We start from the raw sequence: 20248 nt of genomic DNA, 5'->3' as shown, positions 1-20248 counted from the left end.
AGAGAGAGAGAGAGAGAGAGAGAGAGAGAGAGAGAGAGAGAGAGAGAGAGAGAGAGAGAATCTTCTCAGCTTGTGAGATAGATAGCCTGTGTAAAGACTTAGAGATGGAATGTCTTATACTGAAAGCAGCAAATTGGCCAGTTGGGATGGAAAGTTGGTGGAAGCCAGTAATGCCTTTCTAAGTCTAAAAAACACAGCTGGAGCCAGGCTGTGAAGTGCTTTAAATGCTAAATAAAGGAATATGTATTTTTTCTTTGAGACATTACTGAGCCATTAGAGTTCTTTGAGCAGAGGTTTGATATGGTCAGACCTATGAGGGAAAAGACTTGAGATGGGACGCCCAGTTGAGTTGGGAGGCCATGCAGGAGTCAAGGTAGGAGGTGATGAGAGTCTGAAATAAGAAAGTGACTGCGCAAGGGGAGAGGGGGATAGATGGAAGAGCTGTTGAATATGAAGGCTGATGATGAGGGAGAGTAAAGAATCAGAAATGACTCTGAGATTGAGAACCTGGTTTACTGGAAGAATGCTGATGCCCTTGACAGAAATAGGGAAGTTAGAATGCTAGAGGTAAGAGGTAGTGGCATGGTGGGGGGATGGGTTGAGGGTTAGATACAAATGAGGTTTATTTTAGACATTTAAATTGAGTTGTTTATGGAATATCCAATTGAAAATGTTTATTAGGCAGTTGGCAATGAAGAGCGACACTCAGGAGAGAGGCTGAGGCATGGATGTAGATTTGAGTCATCTGTATGGTGATAATAACCAATCCCACAGAAGCTGTGGGAACAGATAGAGCCCTCAGAAGGGAAGAGCACTGGACAGCTGTAATTACTCTTCCTCTGTCAGGGACGTTCTCTCGTAGCTTTACCTTCATTAAAGTTGGAATTTTTAGTGGTCATTCAGTTTGTTTTTATTTAATAAGTTTTTTTTTAAATTATTAAGTCAGTTAATATTTGTTAAGCTCCTACTGTGTGCTGGCTACTGGGCTAAGTGCTAGTGGTGATGAACAGAATCATAGAATGTTAATGCTTGAAGGTACCTTATATTGTGAACTTAACCACATTGTTTATAGATAAGGAAACTGAGCCCTAGGGAGGAAAAGTGACTTGCTTTTTGGTCCTATAGCTAATAATAAGTGGCAGAGCCTTGACTAGAATTGTGGTCTCCTGACTCAGAGTGTGGAACTATTTCTGATAATGAACTGTTTCTTAGGTGGCAGAGGAGAGAGAAAGAAAGGGGTGGTGGTGGGGAGAGAGAGAGAGAAACAGACAGAGACAGCGTGACAGAGTGAGAGAGGAGAAAGACAGACAGATAAACAGACACACACACACAGAAGGAAACAGACAGACACACAGAGACACACAGAAACCGAGAGAGAGGCAGAGACAGAGTATAAAAAAGGGGCAGGATAAAAGTGAGCAAGGGGAAAGTAAGAAAAATAAAAAAAAGAAGTCCAAATCCATCCACTTCCCTTCTTTCTCTTCTCTCTCTGACTCCTACTGATGATACCAATTGATACTTAAGTGCCTTTTTGTCTCCTGAACTCCTAGGATGACATCTATCAAGCTGTGAGATGCTGACAAGGTCTGAGCTGCCAGTGACCTTGTGACACAGATACCACTGCCTACATCCCTATGTGCTTCTTTTCCAAAGGCCTTAGGGGCTTATGGTAAAACCTGCTATCCAAGACTTGTTCTGGGGATCCCCACAGACCAGGGAACACAAATGCAGAAGGACATGCAGGGGAAAGCTCCCCTCAACTGACCATCTTCAGCAGAGGTATAGGAGGAAGTCCTTACTGACTTTCTTTTTCTTTTTTTAGGCAGATTACTTTATTGGGGTGATGAGTGTGAAACCACTCTTAGGTGTCATTCTTGGGAGGAGGACGGGTTTACTTCTTTGACATAACTGACTTCTGGATCCAAAAGATGAACCATCAAAGGGTAGTCAAGTGGAGGTCTTTCCAGTATTTGTTCTTGTGAATGATACAGAGGACTCCCCTGGGTGTGTCCTCGAGCGTTCTTGTTGACTGTGATCCTCCGGTGGGAAGATGGCAGGCTTCCACTGACTTACCCTTTGTTTTAACTGCTCAACATGCCCTGGCTGTCAGTAGCTGACTCAGGATCGACAATCTTCCAGTAGCTTCACCTTTGTAATGAGATGAGTACCTGGCCCCAAGGCTGTTGGGCTTTGGTGCTTATACATCTTCCTGTTCAGCTTGATGAGGAAGCTGGAGCAGTCTTGTGGCTCTGAGAGACCAAAGCCCTTGCTGGATTTCATGGGACAGGAACCATAGTTGAGAAACTCTTGCCTCATAGGTTGTGGATGGGATGCAATCAGGACTTGAGAGGCCCTGAACTAGATTATAATAATTCAGGAGGTGTCACAGCTATGAGATTGAGCCAACATGGGTAGATCAGCTGGCTTCAAGGGGACTCTGAAGGAAGTTGAATATCATTAAGTCTTATTCCAGACCCTAAAAGTCCCAGCTTGGGGAATCTCTGACCTTTGAACACATACAGGAAGAAGGACAGTTAGGTAGTATAGTGGAGAGAGTGCCAGGCCTGGAGTCAGGAGGATCTGGGTTCAAATATGACCTTAGACTCATCCTAGCTGTGTGATCTTGGGCAAGTCACTTAACCCCAATTACCTAAGCCTGGCCACGCTTCTGTCTTTAAATTGATACCAAAAAAGAAGGTAAGGGTTTAAAAACGAACCAAACATATACAGGAAGCTTTGGGATCCTAGATTCAGAACTGGAAGAGACTTTAGATGTCATCAAATTCAATCCCCTTATTTTACAGATGAGAAAACTGAGGCAGAAAGAAGTTAAATGAATGACTTACCTAGGACCACGCAGCTTACAAGGATCTGAGGCAGGATTTGACACCAAGTCCAGAGTTCTACCTACTCTACAGAGGAAGGCTCAAAGGAAGACACAGACCTTCTAAAACAGGGTTTTCAGGAGGGTTGGACCAAAAGCCTGTTGGGGTGTGATAAATACCAGGGTGTCTTTATCTATAATTTACATATACTTATGTAGTCAGAGAACTTGACTGTCGGCTCTTTTCTGGTCCATGTGGTTGTTAGTGACCACACTGCCACATCAGTGCTCACAAAACTACCTTTATTAAATGCCTCCTGAATGCACTGAAGCAGAGATATAGTATCGTCTACCTTCTGGAAACTTCTGGTTGAAAACATATCATGTGCAGAGAAAACATTTATTTTTTTGTGTTTTATTAATATTGAACCTAGCTTTAGGTGGCTCGAAAACTGTCTAACCCCCAAAACTTACTGTAGAAGTCAGGCTGACCCTTAGAGAGAGATAGGGAAGCTGGATGTTCATATGGGATGCTTAGATTTTTGTGGGGTTCACTCTAAGCTTTTGTTTTGGGTTTCCCAAATTAGATTGACCTTTCTGCTGTTATACCTCTCAAACCACCCTCTTCTTGGAGACTCTTTGAGAGGCCAACAGGCAAATGTCCTCATGAACTCTATAATGCAGCTTCCCAAAAATTGATGGAGGGAACCTTCTCCTGGCTTTTTCCCTCTGCAAATGGATGACCTAATAAATTTCTGTCTTAAACTATTTCAGATAATTGGTGTTCTTTCTTGTCACTAACTATAACAGGGCCCTGTATCCACAGGGATATATTCCAAGACCTACTATAGACCTCTGAAACCTTAGATATAGGCAAACACCTGCTGATCCCATATATAATGTGTATTTTTTGTATATACATACTTAAAGTTTAATTGACAAATTAAACACACAGTTAGACACTACTAACATTAAATACAGTAATAATTAAGTACATTATACATTATTATATAGTATTGTACAGTAGTCCCCCCTCATATGTAGGGGATATGTTCAAAGACCTCCCCATTGGATATCTGAAACTGTAAACAGTTCTTCCTTTAACTTTTAACACCTATGCCGATTTTACTGTATAATTATGGTGCTCTTTCTCCTTACTTCTGCCCCTTGGTTCAACATTCAATGCCCCGCCTCCAAAACCCCACAAAAAAACCCTCCATGTGAAAGCAGAAGAACTGATTCATGGAGAGAAGGCTGCCATGGGCAGAGTGCTGCTGAGGCTGGACCTCTGGTGCTTTGTGTCAGTTCCCTCCGACATCTGGAAGCAGCATCTTTAGTTCCTCCTTCCTTGCCCTGGAATGATCATGGGCAACTGAAACCGTGGAGGGTGAAACTGTGAATTGGGGGCTGTGGGGGATGGAAGAGAACTACTCTATTGTGGTGGCAGCAGTGATATCTCCTTGGAGGTCATTTTAGGTTAAATCTAAAGACCACAGAAGCTCAGAAAGTCTCTTTAGGATTGAAAATACCTACATGGGATCAGATTGAACATATGAGACCTCTTAGGTTCCTTTAGGTTCAAGTTGAAAGTAGTCAAGGTCCCAGATTAGGAGGGTGAGTACCAAAGAGTCTTCATATTACCCAAGAAATTAAGGGGCTGTGGTGGCCTTAGTCTAGGTGCAGTGGTTCCCAAACTTTTTTGGTCTACTGCCCCCTTTCCAGAAAAAATATTACTTAGCCCCCTGGAAATCAATTTAAAAAAATTTTTAATAGCAATTAATAGGAAAGATAAATGCACCTGTGGCCATCACTGCCCTTCTGGATTGCCACCAGGGGGCGGTGGCGCCCACTTTGGGAATCAGGTCTAGGGAAAGACTTGGGCAGATTACCCTGGTCTGCAAAATAGTAATGCCAAGGCTTGTAAGTAGCTGCTAAAATCTGGTTAAAATTTGATTGCTTTGATCATTTGGTAGACTTTTTTTTTTTTTTTTTTTTTTTTTTTTTTTAAATTTTCTCTTTCCTGTCTTTCTCCAAAACTCTCCCAACGACCTGGTCTGTAACAGTAGCTGCCCCATAGCAGTCTGTTCAACCTCTTTACCAGCTATCTGTGTCTTGTCTTGTCCGCATTAACTGATTAGGATCACCCTAGGTTAATGAGGGAAACTTGTATCTGGCAGGAAGTGAGATAGGTTTTGATGGGTCTTCCACTTCACAAGTTTTTCTAGGATTATAAAGCTTTCTTTATCTTGGGGAGTTTTAAAGAAGAACACTTTGTTCCCTTCCCCCTCCCCAAAAGACTTTGGAAAATTAGCAACAGAAAGACTGAGGAAGACTAATGAAGTCTCGTATTTACAACAACTTTCCAAGCATTTATTTTCACTGACTCATTTGAGTAATTGATTAGGAGAGAAAATAGTGAGATTCATTCTGCCTTTCCAACCCTGGCCATGGTAGACATTATAGAGATAAAAGACAGAGAAGAAAAAAAATAGGCCTAGAGACGGGAGGTCCTAGGTTAAAATCTGGCCTCAGACACTTCCCAGCTGTGTGACCCTGGGCAAGTCACTTGACCCCCATTGCCTACCCTTAACACTCTTCTGCCTTGGAGCCAATACTCAGTATTGACTCCAAGACAGAAGGTAAGGGTTTAAAAATTTAAAAAAAAGGGGGAAAAAAAGAAAAAAAAAGAAAAACTTTTCCCTGATTTGTAGAAATTATTGGCATCATAAGCTAATTAGAGACTAAAATTGTGACTAAAATGTAACATATTTACTGTAAATTTCCAAATTATGGTTTAAAAATTTTGTACCTGCTCAAATATTTTAGTGGATTTTTGGGAAATTTGTAGCTTTGGATTATGTACAAATAGCACATAACTCTCCCATTCCTTGAAGGGCCATTAGAAAAATGTGTCTCACATGACTGGGGATGTAGACTCTAGGCGATCATCCTAATGCAAATATTAAGAATATGGAACTAGGTATTGATCAATGACATGTAAAACCCAGTGGAATTGCGCACCGGCTGTCGGGGTGGGTGGGAGGAAGGGAAAGAACATGAATCATGTAAACCATGGAAAAATATTCTAAATCAATTAATTAAATAAAAATTTTCAATTAAAAACATGTGTCCCAATCCTGAGAGTCTCATGAGCTCCAACAAAAGGAAGGGAACGTGAGACTAACACCACTCACTCTTTAAAAGTGAGTTAACTAAAAGCTGTGGGCTGTATAATTTGAGATGCTGGTAGCTAGTGGCCCTTCAGAAAATTGAGATTTTCAATGTTATCATTTATGTTTGTAAATCCAAATTTGATTTGGTTAAAGTTTGTCCTGGAACTCAACTATAATGTGATCTTATTTAAAGTGAGATACATTCTCCTATTAGGATAATTGTGGTAAATCAGAACTTAACCAAAAATATATTTGCTAATTGTCGTTAAGGCTATATGTTTGGAAATTGAATGGTTCAGGAAAACCTGAGTTCAAATCTGATATCACTTCACTTTTGTTTGCTTTAATTTCCCCTTCTGTAAAATGGGGTGATAATAGCACCTACCTTCCAGGGTTGTTGTAAAAATCAAACGACATCGTAATTGCAAAGTGCTTAGTACAATGCTTGGCACACAGCAAGCACTATATAAATGTTAACTCTTATTATTTTCCTTAAATGTCATTACTCTGTACTGATTTTTGAATGAGATTGGTACAGAATATCAAATTGCTATCTGGAAGAAGTAATTTCCTATATAAGTGAATTTGGAAATACATTCAGTTGAATTAATATTATTTGGCAAAAAGTTTTGTGCTATGTTTTAAAAGTACATAATATTGTTTATGTTTGGTTAGGCCTCTAATTTTGTTTGTATTGTGAATTTTATGAAATCTTTGTACAGGAAATAATATGAATTTGAAACAATGATGCCCAGAGGACGTTGCACTTTTATCATTAGAAAAATTATCTTAAAAAATCCAGATTCTGTTAGATTATGAACTGAGCTGTTAAAGAACTGTGGTGAATTAGGGGAAGGTCTGGCCCAAACGTATATAATCTTTACTTGGTAGAATGGGCAGATAAGAACATATTCCAACAGCTAACAAGCAAGGTGCGGTGGAATGTCTAGAGCGTGGTCAGACTCCAAGATTTTCCACTGCATCCTGGACCATCACTAGTTGTCTTGACTTTTGTCTTGCCACTGGCTCTGGAAGAGAGAGTGAGACTGAAGACCTTGCACACCTCTGTCTCACTTAAATCCAATTCATGAGCAAGTCAAGATACCAGCCTGAGATGTGTTCGGTCCTCTTCAAAAATGAAGGACAAACAATAACTATTTTTAAAACAATTATTCATTTAAAAACCATTTAAATACATACATGAATAGGTTTGACAATTGGGGTCCAATAAATTGTCTTCTAGTGCTTGCCTACATTTCTTTCTAAGCACAATCTAAAATGGTGTTTTCTGTCTTAGAGTTCTAAGTTCATAGGGGATAGGGACCTTGTCTAAGTCACCTTAGCTAGTAATGGGACAAGGACATCATTAAGGGAAATATTTGGGCTTATGGTCCAAGGATCATTAAGTAGGGAGGAGACCAGTCCTGAGGTAGAGAACCTTGACTTAGTTGACCTAGGTTTCTCCCTTCGGGTGGCAAGATCGACAGCATCGTTCTTTCTTCTTGTAGTCCACAGAACAGGCATGGCAGACGAGGCTTCCACAGAGTCTGTGGAGATCCAGAACCCTCTGGGTAAGTAGAGGTCAGTGAAATTAGGGGGAGAAAGGAGAGCAGGGATTTCTGTTACTATGGGCCTGATCTGGTCAGTGAAATTGATGCCCGTATGAACCATACATGCTAGAATCCTAGGTCACTCTTAGAGATCATTCTGTGTGCTTCCTTCTAGCAGGACAACCTGGCCCTTGACCATTTGAGTTTTGTGCCTTACTTTTCTTTCAAGATTTCCAGTCATCCTTATTTCCTCTTTTCTAATCTTTTCCAATCTCCAAAGACAAGTTCTCTTCATATCTGAATTCTTTCTCTCTTATTGCATTTCCCCTTAATATATTCTCAGCGGAGGTGGAAAACAGCTCTATCCTTCTGTCAAAGAAATTCCTTTAGAGATGAGAAGCCAGTGAATCAGTCAACTAATTGTTAGGCTACATAATCCCATCCCCTTCCTGGTTCTTCTCATTTTTAGTCTATCAACTCTATCTACCAGCTTAATCCTTTCCTAGGATGGCTATCCTGCCTTCCTGTGGAGCCCAGAGCCAGAGCCTAGAACCAGTCCTGGGTGTGATTAGGGTGTGATCAGGGCTGACTATAATGAAAGGATAATCTCACAATGTTGCCTGTATAAAGAACTTTCTGTTCTTGCATTTCCCACAGCTTTTAAGTGAGAAGGGGAAGAAGGCTGGGAGGAAGTACCATAGTCTCAGAAGAAGGAAACTCTTTTTGCTCTTACTTGCAATGATATTTCCGATTCAGACGGCCAAAAATCTTGCTACAGACTATACAGAGCCCAGGGGCCAGGGAAGAAAGATGCTCAGTCTTCTGCCATAAGCTGTCCTTCTCCCTAGACGGGTGGGATAGAGAGGATTAGATTGAAGAAGGAAGGACAGAAAAGTGGAGGGGAGATGGGAAGAGAGGTTTGCCAGTTAATCACCGGGGAGGGCAAAGAACAGGCGGGGAAACTGATATCTCTACTTGTTCTATTTAAATATACACATCTTTCAAGATCCAACTTAAATTCTCATCTCCATCCCTGAAGGTGACTGAAGCCAAAGGAGGCATCTTCTTCCTCTGGAATTCTGTGTTCCTTAGTACTTTTATGTTCCTTCTGATACTCAGTGTATGAATACAGACTTTTTCCCTAACTAGCATCAACTAGCTTTTGAAGTTAGGGATTACTTTTTGAAATTATTTATCATTATTATTATAGATAAGAATTAATGTTCTCCCAAACTGAAGCTCGGTCTCCCCTACAAGGTTTTTTTCTCCCAACCATTCTCACTTATAACGATTTTCCTTTTCTGAACTCATTCAGTATTCAGAGCTAAAATCACATAATTCAGCATTGTGGTGTAGTGGATAGACAGATGGCCTCAGAACTAGAAACACCTGAGTTCAAGTCTTGCCTCAGATTCTATGACCTTGGGCAAATCAAAACCTTCCAGTGCCTAGAAAACTCTAAGACTATAAACTACTGAGAAGGTAAGGGCTTCTTTTGTTTCCTTATCTGGAAGTTCCCTCTACCAATGAAATCACAGGTCTAGTTCCTATCTCTACCACCTAAACAGAGCATTGTATTACTAGTAATATTTTTATATATCAATATCTTTCTTTTCTTCCCAACTAGATGGCAAGTTTTTTTAGGGCAGAGACCATGTCATATATATTGTTTATACAATGTCATGGTGGTACTATGCAGACCATATCCAATAAATATTTGTTGACTGAGGCCAGAGCCTTGACCTTCCATAGAGATCTACACAGAAACTGTGCTGAGTGATAGGAAAGAGGAAATACTAGTGAAGAACAGTTTGGGCCTTTCTGCCACTTAGGTCTCCTTTCACCTTTTCCATGTTGCTTCTCACTCCCACAAGTCACCTTCTCTTCTCATACCCCAAGCCCTAGACCTATTCTTTCCATGTCCAACCTCCTACTCCATTCCCTGACTGACAGGTCTCCCATCCCTTACCGAATCAGCTCCACCAGACGTCTCTTCATGGCTTGGACCAGTTCGTGCTGCTCACTGAGGTCTTGTTGGTACTGGTCTTCTCTCTTCTCAGCCTCCTGTTGTCTTTGTTCCAGCTCTCCTCTCAGTTGGGACTGCTGCTCTTGGCTCCTGGATAGGGAGAGGTGTCTGGAGTTTGAGGCAGGAACAGAATTGTTTCTTGGCATGATGAAAGTCATTCTAAGATCAATATAGATCAGTGATTCCCAAAGTGGGTGCTATCACCCCCTGGTGGGTGCTGCAGCGATCCAGAGGAGCGGTGATGGCCACAGGTGCATTTATCTTTCCTATTAATTGCTATTAAAATTAAAAAAAATAATTTCCAGGGGGCTAAGTAATATGTTTTTCTGGAAAGGGGGCAGTAGGCCAAATATACAAATGAGAGACTTCTAAGTTGGTTACACACTTCTGGCCTCTTTTTTTTTTTTTTAAACTCTTACCTTCTGTCTTAAAATCAATACTATGTATTGGTTCTATGGAAGAAGAATGGTAAAGGCTAGGCAATAAGGATTAAGTGACCTGCCCAGGGCACACATCTTGGACTTAGTGACATATGTGGAGAAAGATGTGGGGAGGAAGATGAAAAATATGTTAGGAAGTATGTTTTAGAATTAAGAAATTAAAGGGGAGGGAAGCTAGGTGGCTCAGTGGATAGAGTCAGGCCTGGAGACAGGCGGTCCCATGTTCAAATCTGGGCTCATATACTTCCAAGATGTGTGCCCTGGGCAGGTCACTTAATCCTTATTGCCTAGCCTTTACCATTCTTCTTCCATAGAACCAATACATAGTATTGATTTTAAGACAGAAGGTAAGAGTTTAAAAAAAAAAAAAAGAGGCCAGAAGTGTGTAACCAACTTAGAAGTCTCTCATTTGTATATTTAATATAAATTAATTAGTAGAAATATTAAACATAAACATTAAATGTCAAATATAAATTATGTATTAATAGAAATGTATAAATCATGAATATTAAATGCAAATTAAATATATTAATATTAAATAGAATATATTTAATATTTTCTCTAGGAGGAGTTTTGAAAAGTACAAGAAATAGCAGACATTGAAAAATTTATTAATATAAGAATAATTTGTGATATGTGGAGTACTCTTGAGAGACAGCTTTTTGTAGCTAGATCATGATTATTCAAAAAAAATCTACAGATCTCAATGTGTTCATGAAACTAGACACAATGAGATGAAAATTTAAAAATGTTTCATATTAGTGGCATTGTATGTGTTTTTAGTAATGTCATGAAGGTAAATTTTCTTAGTGTTTTAACTGGAGAGAATATATTTCTTATATAAATTATCTTTACACTTGACATAGTTATTTGGCACCCATAATTTTTGTAAATAAGAGTTGTAGAGTAGTTGACCATTGTTCAGAATTTACAAGGCACATTTCACAGTTTACCTCCTCTGATCTTCACAAAAACTCTCTGAAATAGATACATGGTTGTTGTTATCATCATCCCCATTATTTCCATTCTACAGGTGAGGAGACTGAGGCTCAGAGAAGTTAAATGACTTGTCCATGTTCACACAGCCACCAAGTTTTTGAGGAAAGTTTACAAACCAGGTTCTAGATCTAGTACTCCTCTTATTACACCCTCGTTCCTTTTAGCACCAGTTTCCACCTAGTTCATTAGGACAATCAAACCATTTTCGGTCTGGAAGAATTTTCTGATTGGATCAGTATTGTTTAAGAGCCATTGCAAAAACTTGGCATTTAAAGGAATGAGTTCGAGACCCAGTTCTCTTAGTTACCTTATGTGTTAACTTGGGGCAGCGCCCTTCCTCCTTCTGTTTCTTTATCCATAAAATGGGGAGATGAGATTGCAGTGGAACTAAATTATCTATATTAGGTCTTTTGTAGCTCTGACATTGAATGATTCTATGAATAGGTGAAAAGCTCCCCTCCCTAACATGAATCATCAGGCTTTGCCACTGCTGACCCAATGCAGAGGTTGACTGAATGTTTAGATGATACTTAAAAGTTTTTTAGATGTATTGTTCATGTATTAGATTCATTGAGATTTCTCACCATTGTTAAGTAGACAGTCAATAGAAGCATGCTGACTGGCTGACACATTGACTCAGACTAAATCACAGCTGGCTTAGTTTTGCTGGCTGTCAGACTTCCACTAGAACCCTGCAGGCATGGGGTGAGGCAAGGCTGATGTCTGGAGATAGGAAGAGGGAGAGAGAGAGACAGAGAGAGAATCAGACATTGAGACAAAGGTGGAGAGGGAGGGAGAGGATTAAAGGAATCAGAAGGAGAGATCCAGAGCCAGAGATAGAGACAGAGCCAGAGAGGAGAATTAGAGAGAGAAAGAGATGGAGGGAAAGAAAGAGAGGAGAGGAGAAGAAGAGAGAGAAGGAATGAGGAGAGAGAAGGGAGAAAAGGTGAGAGGATAGGAAGAGAAAGGAGAGAGAAGAAAGGAAAGGAAGAGGAGAAGAAAGAAGAAAGGAGAAGAAGAAGAAGGAGGAGGAGGAGGAGGAGGAGGAGGAGGAGAAGGAAGAGGAGGAGGAGGAGGAAGAGGAGGAGGAGGAGGAAGAGGAGGAGGAGGAGGAGGAGGAGAGAAATTGATGTCTCAGAGTGCATTTAAACGGAGGAGATAGAGAGATGAAGAGAAAATGGTTCTGGTTCTGGGAATAGGTTTCTGGAAAGCTAATCTACTGAAACCCCTGGAGATCCTGAACCCTTTTCATTTCTTTCACCTTAACTACTTTTTCAAGTTACCTTAACAACTGTTCTTCCAGTTCTCTCAGTTTCTCCTCCAGGCTCATTAGTAGTTTTTCCTTCTTCTGAGACTGTTCCTCAGCCTTCTGCAGACATTCCTTGAGGTTCTGTGAGATGAGCAAATACCCATGCACCCAAGGATGGCTTGGGAGAAAGGAATAGGAGAGGAATGGGGAAGGCTAACTAGAACTAGAAAGTTTTCTTTTTGTTTTTATAACCCTTATCTTACCATCAATTCTAAGTCTGAAGAGTGACAAGGGCTAGGCAATTAGGATTAAGTGACTTGCCCAGGGTCACATAGCTAGGAAGTATCTAAGGTCAGATTTGAACCCAGGGCCTCCTGACTCCAAGGGAACCAGAAAGTTAGTCAGAGACACTTCCTGCTAGGGGCTACTGTCTGTTGAGGAGCTGCCCCAGGGGTTCATAATCAGTTGGACATTCAGTTAGCCTTCCTAACTTCTGAGTTATCCTCCTGGTGGATGTCTAGGGATATGGCTCATGGACAAGATAAGGTTTTATCCTTAGTTTTTCTCTAGATATACTCTGTGAACCCAGAGGGGAAACTATTTCTAAACTGAGGGAAAGAAATGATTAAGAACAAAGCAGTGAGATGATTTAGTCTAGAGAAGAGAAAGCCAACTGGGAGTTTAATAACAGTCTTGAAATCTTGAAAAGATTGTCTAGGGGGAGCTAGGTGGCTCAGTGGATAGTGGACCATGCCTGAAGTTGGGAGAACCTGGGTTCAAATTTAACCTCAGATACTTCTTAGCTGTGTGGCCCTGGGCAAGTGACTTAACTCCAATTGCCTAGCCTTTACTGCTCTTTTGCCTTAGGACCAATACTTAATATCAGTTTAAACAACATTGTCTATTTTCACCTTTAACGGGATGAAATGAAGCAGAGGGCAGAAATCAGGAAGACTGAGACAGTTACAAAGATGGAGACAGGGACACAAAGGTAGAGACACAGAGATCAAAGGAGACACAGAGAACTGTGAAAGTATTGAGTACTGAAATCAGGAATCGAGATGAAATGATCTTTTTAGCCACATCAAGCACTTCTTACCTTAATTACATCCTCAGTGTCTCTCAGGTGCTCTTGCTCTTTCCCTGATGCTTCAGGCACCTGTCTTTGAGCCTGCTTATCTTTCTGTCTCTTTCCTGTTTCCAGGTCTTGAAGCATCTTGGACTCCCCTGGGACTCTGTGGGTCTCATGTTCCCTTCTGGGTTCTGACTGTTCTTCCTCAAACTTCTCCCCCAACACATTGGGCAGGTGTTTTGGAGCAAATCTCTGATCTCTCCTTCCTTTTGGGGGATCTTTTAGCACTTTCTGTCCTTCTGGTCCCATCTGCTCTCTTCTGTTCTCAGCCCTGATGGAGGGTTCTTCCTTAATTTGCATTATCTTTGGAAATATCCTTCCCCCATCTCCCTGTTCCACAAGACTGAGATCTGCATGTGTTTGATTCTTTGGAGATATACACATCTGCTCAATGGGCTCTCCTCCTAGACACCATACTCTTTCTTCCTTTCTCTGATGCATTTTTTCCTGTTCTGGTGCTTGCCTAATCTGAGGGGACCCAGGTATCTTGGCTTCTGGGAATCTTCCATGTTGCTTTTTATGCAGGCTGGGCTCCTGCCCCCGGGGAATCTTCCTAATTTCTCCAGGCAAGGAGTTTGGGACCACTTCCAGTTCTTTGGTTCCTTCAAGTGCCCCTTGACTTATCTCACTCTCAGAATCTTCTATCTTCTTTTCTGTCAGGGGTTCTTGTATCTCAGCACTGTTAGGTATCACCAGGCAGACCCCCTTGGAATCATCTCCTGGGGGTTGGATGTCATAGCCAGCTAATGGGGTTAGTGGCTTTTTAGACTGTACTCCTTTGCTTTTCAGATGTGTGACTAGGATCTAGAAGGAAGCCCCGAAATAAGTTATTTTATCTCCAGACCAACCCCTTTGGTTAGCTCTGAGTAGATCTGAATATTCTCCAACTATTCCATTTCCCCAGGACCTCTTTTCCCTGCTCCTCTGCCTCACCTACCCTCTTCCTCCGTTAATCTCCTCCTTAATACCTTCTGATGGACTTGTTCTCCATTGCCTTGGCTTCCTCTTCAATAAAAATGGAAAAGGCTCCACATTCAGAATCAGAGAAATATAGTCTGAACCCCCCAGCTTTGCCACTTATTACCTGTGTGACCCTGGGTAAGTCTCTGAGCTCCCTGAGCTTGTTTCTTTATCTGTGAACTGAGAGAACTCAGTTAGATCCCTAAGCTCCTACTTTTGAACTCATTATTTCCACTCCCCCGCCCCCAAACCTCCATCTTCCTAAATCCCTATTACTCTTGAGGGTCCATATTTCTTCCAGTCCCCCAGAGCCCCAGACTAGGTGTCATTCTACAAGTTTACCCTCCCTCACTCTCCATGTCCAATCTTTTGCCAAGGACTATTGATTTTACTCTTGTGCTATCCTTTGCATATTCCCCCCTTCCCCCTCTGACATTGGCACCACCCTGGTACAGATCTTATCATCTCATGATGGACTATCGCAATAACCTACTGGGTCTTCCTGCTTCAAGCCCCTCCACACTCTTGTCCAGTGTCCTCTCAGCTGTCAAAGAGATCTTCCTTAAGTACACGTCTACCGTTACTCAATCCACTCCGTTGGCTCCCTATCACCTTCCGGATCAAATATAAAATGCTCTGACTTTCAAAACTCTATATAACCTTGCTTCCCTGACTCTTCCAATCGTCTTACATCTTGCAACTTTTCCCACCACCCCAGGACTCTTTGGTCCAGGGACACTGGCCTCCTTGCTATCCTTGAAAAAGATAGCCTATTCCTTGAGTCTAGGCTTTTTCACTGGCTGTCTTTCATACTTGGGATACTCTCTCTTTTCATTTCTCTACTTTCTGGCTTCCCCGGCTTCCTTCAAGTCCTAGCTAAAATCCTATTTTCTTTGGGCAGCTAGGTGCATCAATGGATAGAGAGTCAGACCTAGAGATGAGTTCAAATCTGGCCTCAGACTCTTCTTTAAGTGTGTGACCCTGGGGAAGTCATTTAACTCCCATTGCCTTGCCCTTGCTGCTCTCCTGTCTTGGAACCAATACACAATATTGATTCTAAGATGGAAGATAAGGGTTTAAAAAAATAAGTAAAATCAAATCCTACCTTCTACAAGAAGTCTTTCCTTCCCTTAATTTCAGTGCCTTCTCTCTCTTGATTATTTCCAATTTGTCATCTCTAGATACTTGTTTTACAAGTATCTGTTTGCATGCTGTCTGCCTTATTAGACTATGAGCTTTCTTGAGAGCAGGGCTTGCCTTTTGTTTTTATTTATATGTTTGGTGTTTAGTATAGTGACTGGCACATAGTAGGGACATGATAAATGTGTATTAACTGCCTGATGATGGCCCTCTGTTCTCCCTGCCTAGAAAGACTTCAGACATCCTTAAGTGACTTCTCAGGACCCAGGGTTCCCCTTCTCTATTATCCCCATTCCGCTCCCTTCTCTTACTCTTCCTGGCCCCTTGCTTTCAGAGTTCACTCATTTGCCCATCTGTGCTACCACCATTTCTTTCCTGGAATTTCTAGCTTGCTTACTGCTCCATCTACTGGACACAACAGAGAAGGAACAAGGCACAAGTCAAGGCAGGAACGAATGGCCATACCTCTTCTTGAGGCTGTTTGGTTCTTAACTTTTCCTGGGTTATAGTACTGGAATTCTGGCTTGGTGACCTGAAAGGTTGGAGGCAGAGGAGCACCTTATCTCTCCTTCTAGGTGTATATTTGGCTCCCATCTGTGACATTTCCCCACCCTTGTGGACATCTTTGAGGGCCGACCAATGAAGAGTTGATGGGAACTTAGGGGAACAGGGGAAAAGAGGTAAGTGTCTAGCAGTGGTTCCCAAACTTTTTTGGCCTACCACTCCTTTTCCAGAAAAAAATATTACTTAGTCTCCTGGAAATTAATTTTTTTTTAATTTTAATAGCAATTAATAGGAAAGATAAATGTAGCTGTGGCTATCACCACCTTCCTAGATTGCTGCAGCACCCACCAGGGGGCAGTAGTGCCCACTTTGGGAATCACTGAGGGTGTGTGTGTGTGTGTGTGTGTGTGTGTGTGTGTGTGTGTGTGTGTAGTCACAGGCAAGGAGACTGGTAAGCTCTGGAGTTTGTCCCTTTCAGGGGTTTTTCTCCATTAGAAGGTCACTTACTCTGAGAACATAGGCCAGCCCCCATCAAGGTCATGCCGCTGCAACTCGAGATCAAAGGTCACTCCATTCAGCACATAGAGGGTCTCGAGGATGTCAAGGCTGAGTTCTGGGCACAGGAAGGGGCTTTGGCTTCCATACCACTCCCTAAGGCAATCACATCAGCTCAGGCTCCAACTTCTGGTCTCAACATTCTTATTCTTGACCCACTCTCCCCAACTACTAGGAATGAATCTTTTGTCTAATGTTGCAAAAATAATTTATTTTCTTGGACTAGACTACCTCCTCCCCCAATTCTGAGAGATGAGGTTCTTCCTCATTTCTCAAGGGAAATTTCCCTCCCTCTGAAGTTCGTGGGTCTGTACGAGGAGGGGACCCAGAAGTAGGTCATTCAGGTGTTTTATACCTTACTCTGACACTTCCTTCCTCTTTACTCCCACCCCCCACCTCAATTTTCTCTTCTGTGGTACCCAGCTTGGAATGCCATTGATCTTGAGTGAAATGGGACCTATGGATGAAATGGTAGCAGGAGAGACTGATGTTAGCGATCAGAAAGAACTTTCCTGCAAGGATGGGTGGGATACGAGAGAGAATGGATTAGTGAATGGAGAGAAGATCATTCCCTCCAACACATGATGACTGGTTCTGGCTTTTTGTTTATTCCCCCTCTCCCATGCCTCCATGTTCCCATTCATCTTCCCAACAATTAATCCCTGAATTTTTTGATGCCGTATTATAGGAAACTTCCCTCATTCTCCTCCTGAAGTGGATACATACCAATATATGTGTGCATGCGTGCGTGTGTGTGTATGTGTGTGTGTTCAATTGGATGTACATACACATACATTGGATATATTTTATATTTATATACATTGTATATGTGCACATTGGACTTATACTTACTTGTATGCCTATCCATACACACACGCACTCATTGGATAGACACATACACACACACACACGCACACATATATCCAATGAAGTGATGGGATTTTAAGGGGCAGAAGAGGTGGTGGTCTTTGACCTGATGAGTTCAGGGTCCAGAAGGCAGAGCTGCAGAGTGTCAGCCAACTGTCTATGGGCTAGACAGAAACGAATAAATGCACGACCTCTCCCCACTGTGGTCTTCAGCTGCAAAATAATAAAGGAGTGGACGAGGTGGGCAAAGCCTGGCAGTAAGAAGGTGCCCGAGTGGCCAGTGAGTGCTTTAATAGATATGTATGATGCTGGAATATAAAGGAGATGAGCCTGGGGTGGGGAGAAAGGAAATGTGCTAGAAGGAAAAGGAGAAGCTACTAAAGAGTACTGGGTGGAGGAGCAGAAGACAAGGAGGACACATGGGGAGAGGGAAAGGAGCTGGACAAAGCTTAGAGGAAAGGGTTGGCAGAATGTTGAGGCATAAAGGGCAGGGATTATGGTATCAGCAGATCATAGGAGTAAAGATAGAAGGGAACTCAGAAGTCATCTTGTACAATTTCCTCATTTTGCAAATGAGAAAACTGAGAGCAGGAGAGGATCATCTAGAATTTCTATACTAGAAGAACAATATGTAGGACTGTGTACTGAGAAAATCAAAGGTAACAGCTCAAGGGTAGAGGAGGGGTAGAGAGAAATAGAGAAAGAGATAGACAGAGATGGACAGAGATACAAAAGCAGAGACAGAGAGACTGAGACAGAGAGCTAAAGATGGAGAGACAATGATATAGAGAGACAGAGAGAAGAGAGATAGAGACAGAGACAGAGAGAGAGGGGGAGAGGAGGGGAGACAGAGAGAAGAGAGAGAGAGAGAGAGAGAGAGAGAGAGAGAGAAAGCATGCAGGGGAAGGCACAGTTTGCATGGAAAAGCTAAGGTAGTATCCAAGAAACACATGACAACCCAGCCACCTTCAAAGGTCATGGTAGGAATAGTTCATTTGGATGTCTCCCATCTCCTTTCTTTTCTCCTTATTACCTTGTCCTGGGCATAGACAAATCGAATGCCTTCCATGTTTCCACCATTCCGCTGCAGGGCCATGGAAAGGAAGTCCCAATAATCCTTTCGGGGTCCCCAAAATCTCTTCCGATCTTTCTGATCAAACTGGGTCAGAACAGGGGATGGGAAAGGGCATGAAGATGTTTTATCCTCTAAACCCATAATCAGAACACAGATTTTTTCCCCTTAGTTCATCCATTCTTATAGTAGGTACTCATTCATTTTGTCCCAATTCATTTTTTGTTTATTTTACCTCATTTTTTTTTAGGAACTATCCTGTGCTATAGGTGATATAAAGAAGCACAAGGCAGGGTCTTTGCCTTCTAGAATTTTGCTTTAAGATTCTGTCTACCTGGTGGCTAGAGAAATTGAGGACGGTTTGGTAGGACCCGAACTCAGGCATTCTGACTTGGATCTTTCCCTCTGCACCTTTCAATTAAAAAAATTAATTAAAAAAATTTAAAATTCCATCTTTTAGAATTAATACTATATATTGGTTCCAAGTCAGAAGAGTGGTAAGGGCTAGGCAATGGGGGTTAAGTGACTTGCCCAGGGTCACACAGCGAACATACCTTTCTTTAGAATATATTAAACTGCTCCCTTACCATGGACACCTCTTACCTTATATCACATTTCTAGATCTATCACATTTTCTCTTCCTAGCCCCCTATTAGATACGTGAACTCCTTGAGGACAAGAACGATGCTGTTTTTCACCTTTGTGTCTCTAGAACTTATTACCATATTACTTATTATTATTTTTCACCTTTGGAAGAAGAGGTGGGGTGCTTATGCATCAAGAACAAAAGATACCAACGATTCACCAAGACATATAATGCTATGGCCTCCATTGTATTGGGTGCATCCTTTTTGGAAGATTTGAGAGCAGACAGGGATGAGAATCATATGAGATAAGGCTGCAAATGTATTTGATTTTCCCTAGCAACCACAATCTACCTGTAGCAAGAGCTCCATGTAGCCACACAGTCCATGCAGTTCAGCACTGGCATCTGTCACTGGTTTTTCTTGTTCACCATATCCCCAAAGGATAGCAGAGACGACTTCTGCAGAGAAGAACATGGATACCTGGGCAATAAGGCCAAAAATGGACTAGATTTGTTCTTGACTTCTTGTCTCAATTTGGAAAGCAACTAAGAAAACCTTAGAGGTCTTACTTACTTTTGAGGTCTTGGATAACTCTCAGGATGCTTCTATCTCTTTCCATAGTGACTCTGAAATGGAATGATTCTTTATGATTCTAGCTATCTGGTTATCTTTTTATCTTATTTTATTTTATTTTATTTTGTTTTGTTTTGTTTTGTTTTGCTTTGCTTTATTTTATTTTATTTTATTTTATTTTTAAGCCCTTTACCTTCCATCTTAGAATCAATACTGTATATTGGCTCTAAGGCAGAAGAGCTGTGAGGGCTAGGCAATGGGGGATAAGTGACTTGCCCAAGGTCATACAACTAGGAAGTGTTTGAGGACAGATTTGAACCCAGGACATTCCCTCTCTGGGCCCGGCTCTTAATCTACTGTGCCACCTGGTTGCCCCTGGTTGTTTATCTTTTAACACAGAAAGTTCCTTAGGTTCTTCCCAATCTTGCCCACCATTTTCACCATCTGTCTAAACTTTCAGAAAGTTTATCTCGATAAGGTTATGCAAAGAAGATAGATAAGAAATAGATATATAACCTCAGACACTTCCTAGCTGTGTGACCCTGGGCAAGTCACTTAACCCCCATTGCCTAGCCCTTGCCACTCTTCTGCCTTGGA

The 20248-nt window shown here is 41.6% G+C and overlaps 1 protein-coding gene across 1 annotated transcript; it reads right to left on the bottom strand.

Annotated features, from left to right (window-relative positions):
* Positions 1-7326: 7326 nt before the first annotated feature.
* RUFY4 (RUN and FYVE domain containing 4) lies at positions 7327-19697 on the bottom strand. Its single transcript, XM_044667533.1, has 11 exons — positions 19652-19697; positions 19430-19536; positions 18453-18578; positions 17526-17632; positions 16505-16648; positions 15959-16025; positions 13361-14197; positions 12296-12402; positions 9517-9663; positions 8281-8391; positions 7327-7564 (listed from the first exon to the last, which is right to left on the bottom strand). Exons 1-11 carry the CDS (start codon positions 19695-19697, stop codon positions 7327-7329), a joined length of 2037 nt encoding a protein of 678 aa, XP_044523468.1.
* Between the last annotated feature and the right edge of the window lie 551 nt (positions 19698-20248).

The sequence above is a fragment of the Gracilinanus agilis genome, chromosome 3, assembly GCF_016433145.1.
Source record: "Gracilinanus agilis isolate LMUSP501 chromosome 3, AgileGrace, whole genome shotgun sequence".
Classification (NCBI taxonomy): Eukaryota; Metazoa; Chordata; class Mammalia; order Didelphimorphia; family Didelphidae; genus Gracilinanus; species Gracilinanus agilis.
Note: the sequence above shows the minus strand (reverse complement) of the source record. Positions and strands in the feature narration are given on the sequence as shown.

What these genes read in the sequence shown, in the direction of transcription:
- RUFY4 (XM_044667533.1), bottom strand. Translation starts at nt 19,697, where the DNA reads ATGGAAAGAGATAGAAGCATCCTGAGAGTTATCCAAGACCTCAAAA. An exon ending in GGCTGGCCTATGTTCTCAGA is followed by an intron (nt 16,026 to 16,504) that starts GTAAGTGACCTT and finishes CCAACCTTTCAG; the next exon opens with GTCACCAAGCCAGAATTCCA. An exon ending in ACACTGAGGATGTAATTAAG is followed by an intron (nt 12,403 to 13,360) that starts GTAAGAAGTGCT and finishes CTCATCTCACAG; the next exon opens with AACCTCAAGGAATGTCTGCA.